This window comes from Camelina sativa, chromosome 3 (genome assembly GCF_030686135.1).
Source record: "Camelina sativa cultivar CO46 ecotype springtype chromosome 3, ASM3068613v1".
In the NCBI taxonomy this organism is placed as follows: Eukaryota; Viridiplantae; Streptophyta; class Magnoliopsida; order Brassicales; family Brassicaceae; genus Camelina; species Camelina sativa.
In genome coordinates this window covers 11,342,274-11,353,342 of record NC_141882.1, presented here as the reverse complement: position 1 = coordinate 11,353,342, position 11,069 = coordinate 11,342,274, and the positions used below count along the sequence as shown (strand labels likewise).

Below are 11,069 nucleotides of genomic sequence, written 5' to 3'. Positions count from 1 at the left end.
GAAAAAAAAGTAGATGAAAATGGTTGTTCACTTTGAAATGGATGACACTCTCGTGACTTCACTATTCTAATAAATGGAGACAATAAACCCTACATGTCTCTCTTATTCTTTTCGGTGTTTTTTTTTTTTTTTTTGGTATTTTTGTTGTTGTTGCGAGTTTTATACACGTGCGTTATTTTTTCTTCTTGCAACTCTTTTTGTTCTGTTTTTTTTTGGGTCGTTTGCAACATTCGTGTGTAAATCAATCATCGATGGTTTGGTTCGTGTTTCAATTACAACCGTAGATTATTTTTGCGGGTTTTGTGGAGCTGACAGAGTTCTTCTTCTTCTTCTTCTTCTTCTTCTTCTTCTTCTTCTTCTTCTTCGTCCCCATTTTTTTTTTCCGCCTCTCTCTCTCTCTCTCTAGTCTCTACCGTTATGCTTCTGTTTTTTTTTTTCTTTTCTTGTCATTCTTTTTTTTTCCTGGGTTAAGTTTAAGACTCGTTTCTTTAGATCAAGGTAATTTTTTTTTCTCAAGAATCGTCTTTTTTTTTTTCTTTCATCACAACATGAAATATGATTCGTTGTTTCCTCAGATTTTGGAACCTAAAAGGCAATCCTTAATGCGTTGTTGTTTCATGTCCTTCAGGTTTGTATAAAGCTCTCTGTCTGTAGATCATGGATGTAAGCGAGCTCGAGGAGAATTTGTTCGCTGCTAGCGATGCCAAGGTATCTTTCTTTCACAATGATTCATGTCGGTAGTTTTTTTGAATTATTATGAACAAAATGTGGGGGGGGGGGGGGGGGGGGGCTTTAATTTGCTGCTTACTATGTTGTTACAATGTTATCTCTGTTTTTGGTTTATCATGCTTTAGAAAATGTGATCAAATCTTGTGTTGAGAAAGTATTTGGGAATCTTGGGGGTGTGGTTAATATATCATCTGAGCTGAAAACTTTTAAAGGCTCTTTGTAATGTTCTTTTGGATTTCTCTTCTTCTTCTTTGATGTAAGTTGATGGTGTTCTTCTCTATGCTTAATTGGCTAAAGTTGTGTGTTATGGTTTATTGTTAAAATGCAGTTACATAGAGATATGTGCAAGGAACTATCTGCAGTTTATTGCAAGGTATTGTCAATTTTCCCTTCGTTGGAAGAAGCAAGACCTCGAAGTAAATCAGGGATTCAAGCCTTGTGTTCGTTACACATTGCACTTGAGAAAGCAAAGAACATTCTTTAACACTGTTCTGAGTGTAGCAAACTTTATTTGGTGTGTGTTTCTTTCTCTTTATGTGTCTCTTTCTTTTGATGCTTATTCTTCTCTTTTGTGTGTTTCGGTCCCTCTCTTGATCTATTTTTGGTCTTTCTGAACAGGCCATTACTGGGGATGCTGTACTGTTGAAGTTTGAGAAAGCTAAATCTGCACTTATCGATAGTCTTAGACGTGTGGAGGACATTGTTCCTAGCTCAATTGGGTCTCAGGTGAATCTCTATTTCCTTTTGCAGATTAAGAAAACTGTCTATGACTAACAGTGCACACCAAAATGGTCTCTGCTAGTTCCTAGTTGAGAATTCTAACTTTAATATTTGACTTCTTCAGATTTTGGACATTGTTAGTGAACTAGAGCAGACCAAGTTCTTGGTTGATCCATCAGAGAAGAAAGTTGGTGATCGGATTATTGCACTATTGCAACAAGGTAAGAAATTTGACAACTGCAGTGACAGCTCCGAACTGGAAATTTTCCTCCAGGCAGCTACTAGACTCAGTATAACTTCTTCTAGATCAGCTCTGGCAGAGCGGCGTGCTTTAAAGAAACTCATTGACAGGGCACGTGCGGAAGAAGACAAGCGGAAGGAGTCTATTTTGGCTTACCTCTTGCATCTCATGAGAAAATACTCCAAGCTATTCAGAAGTGAGGTTATGGATGAGAATGACTCTCAGGGTTCACCACCATGTTCACCCACTGGTCAAGCTTCTAATGAAGATCGTGTTCATGCGTTTGGGCGTCAACTATCCAAGTTTGGTTCTATTAACTTTAAGACAATGAACAGTAGGAAATCAGGACAGATGCCCATCCCACCAGAAGAACTGAGGTGTCCCATATCTTTGCAGCTTATGTGTGATCCTGTCATTATTGCTTCTGGACAGACTTATGAACGTGTCTGTATTGAGAAATGGTTCAGTGATGGGCATAACTCTTGCCCCAAGACTCAGCAGCACCTCCCACATCTTTCCCTGACTCCTAATTACTGCGTTAAAGATCTGATAGCGAGCTGGTGTGAGCAGAATGGGATCGCAGTCCCTACTGGACCACCAGAATCTCTTGACCTTAACTACTGGAGACTAGCCCTGTCTGACTCTGAATCTACCAATTCAAAGTCAGTTGATAGTATAGAATCGTGCACACCAAAGGGCGATAAGATCGTTCCTTTGGAGGAGGGTAGTGCTATTGTTTCTCAATAACAACACAAAGAAGAAGTCAATGTGCCTGTTGTTAGTGATGAGGAGACTTCTGATATTAATGTTCTAGAGAGGTATCAGGGCATACTAGCAATCTTGGACAAAGAGGAGGACTTGGCTAAAAAGTGTAAAGTAGTAGAAAATGCAAGGCGATTGCTAAAGGATGATGAAGAGGCCAGGATCCTCATGGGAGCCAATGGGTTTGTCGAAGCGTTTTTGCGGTTTCTTGGATCAGCTGTTAATGAAAACAATGCAGTCGCACAAGAAACTGGAGCTATGGCTCTATTTAACTTAGCAGTCAACAATAACAGGTTAGATAGCTCATCCTCTTATTTTGTTAGCAATCGAAGTTAGTGCAAACCTTCTCACAGTTTCCTCTGTTTTGTTTGTTTCATTGGACTGTAGGAACAAAGAGTTGATGCTGACTTCAGGGGTCATTCCCCTGCTTGAGAAAATGATCTCTTGTTCCCAGTCTCAAGGGCCAGCAACTGCGTTATATTTAAACCTATCCTGCCTTGAAGGAGCCAAGCCCGTGATTGGCTCAAGTCAAGCAGTTCCCTTTTTCGTGAATCTTCTTCTTCAAGGCGAAAAAACCGAAACCCAATGCAAGCTAGACGCCCTTCACGCCCTCTACAACCTTTCAACCTACTCTCCCAATATTCCCACTCTCCTTTCATCAAACTTAATCAAAAGCCTCCAAGTCCTTGCATCAACAGGTGACCACTTGTGGATAGAGAAGTCATTAGCCGTATTACTAAATCTAGCATCTAGCCGAGAAGGGAAAGAAGAGATGATATCAACACAAGGCATGATCAGCACTCTTGCAACTGTGCTAGACACCGGTGACACGGTAGAACAAGAGCAAGCCGTTTCTTGCCTAGTGATCCTATGCACGGGAAACGAGTCATGTATCCAGATGGTACTACAAGAAGGAGTGATCCCGTCTCTTGTGTCCATCTCAGTGAACGGAAGTCCACGAGGAAGAGACAAGTCCCAGAAGCTTCTGATGCTGTTCAGGGAACAAAGGCAACGAGATCAACCATCGCCAAACAGAGATGAAGCTCCCCGGAAAACCGTATCGGCACCAATGTCAATACCAGCGCCGGTTTCAGATCCCGAGTCAGAAGTAAAACCTTTGACCAAATCAATCTCCAGAAGGAAAACAATGACAAGACCATTCAGTTTCCTCTGGAAGAAAAGCTACTCGATACACCATTAAGTGTATATATATATAGATTAGGGTGTAACATTTAAAACCCTACTACGTAAAGTTGATCTTTTGTTTTCTTTCATCTTTTTACCTCTTTACAAGTCGTCTTCATAGAGAAGAAAAATATGTACAGGCGACGTTGTGATCTCACCATTTTTGTTCACTATTCCTCTCTCGCCAGAGGTATACATGTAGGAGATAGCTTACTGATGTATGTATCAGGTACCTCTATATAAGTTTATATGAACCTTTACTCCCAGTGTAGAGTTCTACCTCAAACCTCTTTCCAACGGCAATTTCTTAAGCTGATCCTTAGCCTAAAAAGCAAAAAAAAAAAAAATGTAAACTCTGAATTATGCTAACTGCTAAGGATTAATTCTTAGGTAAGGGTCACAATCTGAGTTGGCCAAAGTCGACAACTCTTGAAGCAGAGGTTTTCGCATGTAGACCCAATCTAGTGGATACATCCAGCACCACGTAGTATGAATCAATTATTATAAAATTATAATTTCTTTTATGAAACAAAATTATATTACAAAAAAAGAGATCGTAAAGAGTCGGCCTGCACGGCGTCTCCGTCGTCTCTGTAACCTTGTAAAAGCTCTTAAGAGAGAAATTAGATTCCTTTCGTGATCTTAAGAGTCTATAGAGCCTGAGAGTCTTCTTCTGCTTCTTCCTTAATTTGTGTTTCATGGGGTTTTAATTAGAGTTTTACCAATTCCTACGACTTTCAGGGTTTTGGGGTTTAGCTTCTCGACCATGGCGATGCTAGGGCTGATCATGAGGGTTACACGAATAAGCAGAAACAATTCGTGGGTCAGCGTGTATCCAGTGAGATACTTCCAAAGCAAGGACCTTTCAAACACAAATTGCTTTCGTGGCGAAGATGCTAAGCTTCCTGTTCTGATCGTCGGCGCTGGACCAGTGGGACTCGTTTTATCCATCCTTCTCACCAAACTAGGTACACGTCTGAGCTTGCCTTATCCATCCTTTTCATCTGAGCTTGCCTTACATAAGTAAATTTGAGTTCACGAATTGGATTGTCTCACCTTTATGTTAGGGGTGAAATGTGCTGTTTTGGACAAAGCGACAAGCTTCTCTAAACATCCACAAGCACATTTTATCAACAACCGATCTATGGAGGTTGGATTTTTTTGTGTGTTCCCTTTGGTTAATTTTGTTTTTGGTGTTGTCCTGGATTTTTGGAACCTTAGTTTCTCCCTTTTCATATATACTTAGATCTTCCGTGAATTGGATGGATTAGCTGAGGAGATTGAAAGATCACAGCCTCCTGTAGATTTGTGGAGGAAATTTATATACTGCACTTCCCTCTCCGGTTCAACTCTTGGCACAGTGGACCACATGCAGCCTCAAGGTGTGTTCTTCCATACAATTTCCTCTCTCCTTTCATCAAACTTAATCAAATGCCTTTAGTTCTGCAAATAGTTATACTTTAGCTGCGGAAAGATGCAGACTTTTTCAAAGAAGTCCTTTTTTGGTGTTATTAATAGATTTGAAGAAAGTTGTCAGCCCGGCTTCTGTTGCTCACTTCTCCCAGTACAAATTGACAAATTTACTGCTTAAGCGGTTGGAAGACCTTGGCTTTCATGTTCGAAACTCCAAAGAGTTTGATGGTCTTGAGCTTGACTCTGTTATTGCGGGGCAAATTCTCATGGGTCATGAGTGTGTGGCGATTGATTCTAACAAAGATAGTGTTACAGCAACTGTTTCTTTTCTCGAAGGAGGCAAGCATTTGAAAAGAAACATTCAATGTAGTCTACTGGTTGGTGCTGATGGTGCTCGGAGTGCTGTAAGAAAGCTCACCAAAATAGAAATGCGAGGGGAAAGAGATCTACAAAAGCTTGTTAGTGTCCATTTTATGAGCAGAGAGCTCGGTGAGTATCTGATGAGTAGCAGACCAGGGATGTTATTTTTTATTTTCAACACTGAAGGTATTGGAGTTCTCGTTGCCCATGATCTTCAACAGGGAGAGTTTGTTCTGCAGGTAGCTACAGACCCGACCAGAAAATCTCAGTTTAATTAGTGTTATACACCATAGCTTGGCGGGTAATCAAGTATTTCTACTGCAGGTTCCATACTATCCACCTCAGCAGAGCCTCTCTGATTTTAGTCCCGAGGTATTTACTCATCACCTAGAGAAGAGTGGATTTTACTATCACCAAAAAAACAAATTGGACTTTTACTTGTGAACACAGATTTATACGCCTCTGTGGCTTTATTTCCATCCCAACTGTGACCAAATTCAATTGCGATTTTGTTTGTTATTTTTCCTGAACTATTATTTTCCTGTAGATGTGCAAGATGTTGATATTCAATTTGGTGGGACATGAGCTTTCAGACTTGGATGTAGCTGATATTAAGCCATGGGTCATGCATGCTGAAGTCGCTGAGAAATTCATGTGCTGTGAGAATAGAGTGATACTTGCTGGTGATGCTGCTCACCGGTTCCCGCCTGCTGGAGGTTTTGGTAAGTGTTCAAATCTTTTCAAAACGTGATCCATATGCTCTGCTTCTTTGACTGTTTTTTCGTGTATGATGATAGTTACATATTTGGAAGATATCTATCATCTCCATTTTTGTACTATTATGATTTAAGGTATCGTCAAATGAGATACTATGATACCAAGGAATGCCGCAAACTTAAAAGTTGATCTTAAAGGATCCTTGTTGTCAGTTTCTTTTTCTAAGTTTTATGAATCGAGCAATGGCAAGCCTCAGGAATCAGTTCGATATGATGTACTTTCAACTAGCAGTCTTGTATAATATTCTGATAGCAGATTACATGATATTTGCAGGAATGAACACTGGAATTCAGGATGCTCACAATCTTGCATGGAAAATAGCAGCTCTTGTTCAGGGTTCTGCAAAACCTTCAATTCTTAATACCTATGAAATTGAACGTAGGCCGGTATGGTATTTATCTTTTCTTAACTTTTTATTGACATCCGTTCTTCTTAAGTTGATTCATTTACAAGCTTCTTACGGTGACTGCTAGATTGCCCTTTTCAATACTTCACTCAGTGTTCAGAACTTCAGGGCAGCCATGGCGGTTCCTTCGGCGCTAGGCCTTGACCCAACAGTTGCAAACTCAGGTAAAATAGAACTAGCTTGTCTCTTGCTCTCTTTATCGCTTCATAATTAGGTTGCAGCAATAATATCTCTTTATTGCTCTATGTTGTTGTAGTTCATAGGTTTATAAACAAAACAGTCGGTTCCATCCTTCCAACGGGGCTGCAAAAGGCAATCTTGGATAATGTCTTTGCACTAGGTCGTGCACAGCTTTCAGAATCTCTGTTGAATGAGAGAAATCCGCTGGGAAATCAGAGACTTAGCAGACTAAAGGGTATCTTTGATGGAGGAAAAAGCCTTCAACTACAGTTTCCTGCCGAGGATCTTGGTTTCAGGTATCATCATCATTTTTGAAACTGTAGAATTCTCACTCTAGTCTGAGTAGTGCAAGAAGAATAAAAAGAGAGAAGAAAACTAGGGCTGGCTGCTTTTGTCAACTAATATCAGCGGTTTCATGACATGTAGATTGTGGTCTTGAATGTTCAAACCATTGTGTTTCTTGCATTATATCTCAACAAAAGATATGTGAATTTACTGTGTTTACTATTTAGGTATTTAGAGGGAGCCATTGTTCCTGATAACAAGTCTGAAGCTGGTGATCCTGAAGTACCAAGTGGTCGTAGAAGAGACTATGTTCCTTGTGCTGAACCAGGTTCAAGACTGCCTCATATGCATGTGAGAATGCTGTCAGATTCCGCAAAAGAGGTTGTTGTTTCTACACTGGATCTTGTTTCCACGGAGAAAGTGGAGTTTCTACTAATAATATCGCCATTACAAGAGTCCTATGAGCTAGCTTGTGCTACATTTGAAGTGGCAAAAGAGTTTATGGCTGATGTCAAGGTATGCGTGGTCTGGCCTAGTAGCGAAGAGGGTGTTGAAAGGAAGAGCAAATCAGCAATAGCTCCATGGGAAAATTATGTCGATGTTATGGAAGTTAAAAGACAAGATGATGGAGGAACTTCGTGGTGGAGTATATGTAAAATGTCAGAGAGAGGATCAATTTTAGTCCGTCCTGACCAACACATTGCTTGGCGTGCAAAGTCTAGTATTACTTTGGACCATACACTGCACATGAGAGCTGTCTTCTCAATCATACTTGGTAAACAATGATAAACAATGAATAACACCAATTTATATCCACAAATTCCTTGTATACTATTGTTATTTCCAAATAAAAAAAACCACGATTCTTTTCTTTGTAATGGTGTTCCAAGTTTTCTTTACATCAAGTATAGAATGGTAAGAGCATAGCTTTAAGTAAGAATATATATAGTGAATCAATACTCTTTTTAAGTAAGAATAGATAGTGAATCAAAGTCGGCTTTTGATTGAAAGTCTGTTTCGTTTGGTTCTGTCCAGCAGCTTCAATAGGAAATGAAGCAGAAGAGTTGGTGTGTGGCTCTGCTTGGTGGTTAACGTTAGCTAGTAGCTATCCTGAAAAACAAGTATCCAGTGACTGCTGTGGCACTTCCAAGCATTCCACCAGCAACAACCTGAACTCTCTCAGCAAATAGAAAACAGAATCTGATGAGAGAACAAGAAATCGATTCATACCAAAACACAGTGACAAATGATGAAAAGAGTAGTTAATATATATAAATCGAAGGAAACACAAAAATCGGGTTTATCCTAGAGTGCCATCAACTAACACAAGCCTCCAAAAGGCTCCACAAGTCGGTTCCAATTACTCAAACCCCCTTCACTGATTCCTTCAATCCCCCCTATTTATACTCATGCTTTCCCCCTAACTATCTAACAAGATTCTTGCTAAACCGCATGCAACACCTATAAGCATATCACCTCTTGCTTGTCCTATATGATGATGTCGTAAGTTTTATAATTGGGGACTGGATCATATTGACTTCTATGAGGATGTAACAGCAGAGAGAGAATTGCATGTGATTACAGGGATTACATACCTGAGGAGGGGTATGACCGAGAAGCTCACGCAATGGTCTGCTTTCAGCCAGAGGATGTTCTGCAGGAAGTTCATATACAATCTGATTGAGAACCTGGAAAAATGAATCACACAGCACAGATCAGGAAGATACCACCAGAGCTCGAATGCATTACATAAACAAAAAGCAGACTTTGTTAAAAAAAAGAAACAAAGAGAAGTTGGAGCAGTGATCAAAAACCTCAGCTTGGCGACCCGCATGTAATCTAACACCAGTAGCATCATACATCACCTACCACCAAAAAACACTCACTCACATTTTAACAACTGTCCATTGTAAATCTTTTTATAACTCAATTGCTTTGAAAAGAAAGTGATCCAGAAGAAGATACTTACAACAGAAGCCAAGATCAAAGCAATGGCAAAATGTGAACCACCAAAGCCCTCTTGTAAGCCAATAGCAACAGCGAGAGCGGTGACAGTGGCTGAATGGGAAGAAGGCATTCCTCCTGAACCAATAAGCTGTTTCAGATCCCATCTCCGTTCTCTATACCTGCGCAGAATCAAGAGAGAGACACTCAAAGTTCAATCAATCGATTCATTACAAAAGAGATATGCATGGGAGGGGGGGGGGGGGGGGGGGGATCTCTCACATACCAGGAGGTGAAGAGTTTGATGAATTGAGCGATGGTGAAAGCCGTCACAGCGGAAATGAGAGGGTAATTGGTGAAAATTGACAAGTAATGAGTGGTCGTCGCCGTAGATTCCTCCATCGCCGATGATTGGATCTCTCGTCAATCGACAATAATAAGTAAGTCCATAAAGCGTTCCGTTCGTTTTCTACAATGGGGGTGGTGGGTGGATTGGTTACAAGAGGAACTCTCCAATGGCGTCTACGTCTACCGTTCAATCCTCTTTTTGTCTTCCGTTGACCAATTCCTTTTTTTTTTATTAAAAGTTTGGCAATTCATATAAACTTTAAAGAATAATGATATTAAAATAATAAAATTTTGAATTCTTGATGTATTATTATTAGTATAGTTTTACATTTTTTATGTTTACAAAATTTAATGCATAATGTCTTTTATTTATCAGTGAAATTTTCAGATTGATTTTGTTGAAGAGATTTTCTAATGTGAAAATATTAGTAAATTTTTTTTTGTCAGCCCAACAATAAATTAAAAAGAAATTATTTGGTTAGTTGCCCAAACCGGAGGGAAAGAGTTTACAAAAGAAACTACAGAGATAAGAGGACATGAAACACGGGCAAAACAATCCTTTTTTGAATTTAACACACGCGGGATCTAAGAGATGGAGAATACTGGGAAGGACTCCTTGAGCAAAATAAACTCAACAAGCATATTGGAAAATGACGGCCAATCTTCAGGGGAATGCACCATAGTGAGTAACTTAGTACAATCAGTCTTGAAACGTTGACACGCGATTCCTGCAGCCCGTATCCGCTTCATAGCCCATAACAACGCTTGGGTTCTAAATTGCTGGGAAGTGACCGTTGGAACTGTGTGAGTGAGGACAAAACATAGGGAAAGATCATGTGGTGATTTGTAGGGACGGTAACAAGTCTTTAAAGCCTCCCGGACGTAGCAAACCGGCTGTCGGATATAGATGGACTCACGGTCCTAGTGAGAGGAGGTGAGACCCATTAAGGAAGGTGGGCCCATGGACTAGGATTGGACGTGGTGCCCACTACGAGATGGCGGCCGGGGTGTTACACTAACTCCGAATGTAGAGGGGAGGGGCTCCGTCTTAGACATTGAGCCTCCAACAACAAGGTTCGCTCCTCATCATCGCAAACCTGAATGCACATCGGTTGCTTTCCAAGAACCATCAATCTGACATCAAGGAGAAGAAACCTGGACATCTGAAGACGGAGATGGAGCTGACATGCTGCCGTAAAAGAGAGCAATCATCCAAGGCATGCGCAATTATATCATTCGCTTTGACGTTTAAACCTTAAAAAACTTTCTTATTTCTGGCCTTCGAGATTGCCCATAAAATCCATGGTAATTGAGGAAGTTTTTAAGGATCACCCTGTTGAGAGACAGCTCTCCAAAAAACAAAATCCAAATTTGAGTACATTGAATCATATGGGAAACCCTCTGACGAGACCAGAGTTGAAGATAAATCCCAAACTTCACACGAGCGAGGACATTCGAAAAAAAACGTGATTAATAGTCTCAACCGCAGATTTGCAACTTCTACACCAAATATCACATTGAACAATTCAATGAGCTAACCGATCCATCACATGAGAGATCCGGATATGGTTTGCCAAATAAAATGCTTAACCTTTGGGGCCACATTAAGTTTCCATGCATGAGCTTAGAGAGCTGTTCAGGTCGGACAAAACTCGACCTCCTCAACCATATCCCTTACTACCTATCTCCCAACTTAACAGAATACCAGCCGGATTTTGT

At 40.3% G+C, this 11,069-nt stretch overlaps 4 protein-coding genes and 1 pseudogene across 8 annotated transcripts in view; 3 read left to right on the top strand and 2 right to left on the bottom strand.

Moving 5' to 3' along the window:
* Window positions 1–3,459, bottom strand: part of LOC109124399 (developmental protein SEPALLATA 3) — a 40,780-nt gene extending 37,321 nt beyond the window's left edge. For all 4 annotated transcript variants that reach the window (XM_087508840.1, XM_087508842.1, XM_087508844.1 and 1 more), the window contains exon 1: window positions 3,423–3,459. The gene's annotated coding sequence lies outside the window, so the exon portion shown is untranslated. The remainder of the gene's footprint in view (window positions 1–3,422) is intronic.
* LOC104776765 (U-box domain-containing protein 6-like) lies at window positions 44–3,923 on the top strand. Its single transcript, XM_087508839.1, has 6 exons — window positions 44–498; window positions 629–708; window positions 1,058–1,243; window positions 1,348–1,455; window positions 1,574–2,745; window positions 2,840–3,923. Exons 5-6 carry the CDS (start codon window positions 2,621–2,623, stop codon window positions 3,651–3,653), a joined length of 939 nt encoding a protein of 312 aa, XP_087364965.1. The 5' UTR covers window positions 44–498; window positions 629–708; window positions 1,058–1,243; window positions 1,348–1,455; window positions 1,574–2,620; the 3' UTR covers window positions 3,654–3,923.
* Window positions 1,859–2,746, top strand: LOC147946790 (U-box domain-containing protein 6 pseudogene; annotated as a pseudogene). Its single transcript, XR_015595471.1, has one exon. The product of XR_015595471.1 is annotated as a U-box domain-containing protein 6 pseudogene (transcript).
* Window positions 3,924–4,100: 177 nt separating the features above from the next.
* LOC104778895 (uncharacterized) lies at window positions 4,101–7,929 on the top strand. The gene is made up of 10 exons (XM_087508835.1): window positions 4,101–4,605; window positions 4,705–4,787; window positions 4,884–5,019; window positions 5,156–5,649; window positions 5,735–5,782; window positions 5,958–6,132; window positions 6,461–6,573; window positions 6,661–6,757; window positions 6,850–7,069; window positions 7,286–7,929. The coding sequence occupies exons 1-10, from the start codon at window positions 4,404–4,406 to the stop codon at window positions 7,842–7,844; spliced, it is 2,127 nt and encodes a 708-aa protein (XP_087364961.1). The 5' UTR covers window positions 4,101–4,403; the 3' UTR covers window positions 7,845–7,929.
* Window positions 7,865–9,600, bottom strand: LOC104776764 (uncharacterized). Its single transcript, XM_010500881.3, has 5 exons — window positions 9,289–9,600; window positions 9,028–9,184; window positions 8,873–8,923; window positions 8,654–8,746; window positions 7,865–8,227 (listed from the first exon to the last, which is right to left on the bottom strand). Exons 1-5 carry the CDS (start codon window positions 9,402–9,404, stop codon window positions 8,153–8,155), a joined length of 492 nt encoding a protein of 163 aa, XP_010499183.2. The 5' UTR covers window positions 9,405–9,600; the 3' UTR covers window positions 7,865–8,152.
* Between the last annotated feature and the right edge of the window lie 1,469 nt (window positions 9,601–11,069).

Coding starts and splice junctions, on each gene's coding strand:
- LOC104776765 (XM_087508839.1), top strand. CDS start 2,621: ATGGGAGCCAATGGGTTTGTCGAAGCGTTTTTGCGGTTTCTTGGATCA. Junction 2,746..2,839: donor TTAGCAGTCAACAATAACAG/GTTAGATAGCTC, acceptor ATTGGACTGTAG/GAACAAAGAGTTGATGCTGA.
- LOC104778895 (XM_087508835.1), top strand. CDS start 4,404: ATGGCGATGCTAGGGCTGATCATGAGGGTTACACGAATAAGCAGAAAC. Junction 4,606..4,704: donor CATCCTTCTCACCAAACTAG/GTACACGTCTGA, acceptor CCTTTATGTTAG/GGGTGAAATGTGCTGTTTTG. Junction 6,574..6,660: donor ATGAAATTGAACGTAGGCCG/GTATGGTATTTA, acceptor GGTGACTGCTAG/ATTGCCCTTTTCAATACTTC.
- LOC104776764 (XM_010500881.3), bottom strand. CDS start 9,404: ATGGAGGAATCTACGGCGACGACCACTCATTACTTGTCAATTTTCACC. Junction 8,924..9,027: donor CTTTGATCTTGGCTTCTGTT/GTAAGTATCTTC, acceptor TTTTGGTGGTAG/GTGATGTATGATGCTACTGG. Junction 8,747..8,872: donor ATGCGGGTCGCCAAGCTGAG/GTTTTTGATCAC, acceptor TCATTTTTCCAG/GTTCTCAATCAGATTGTATA.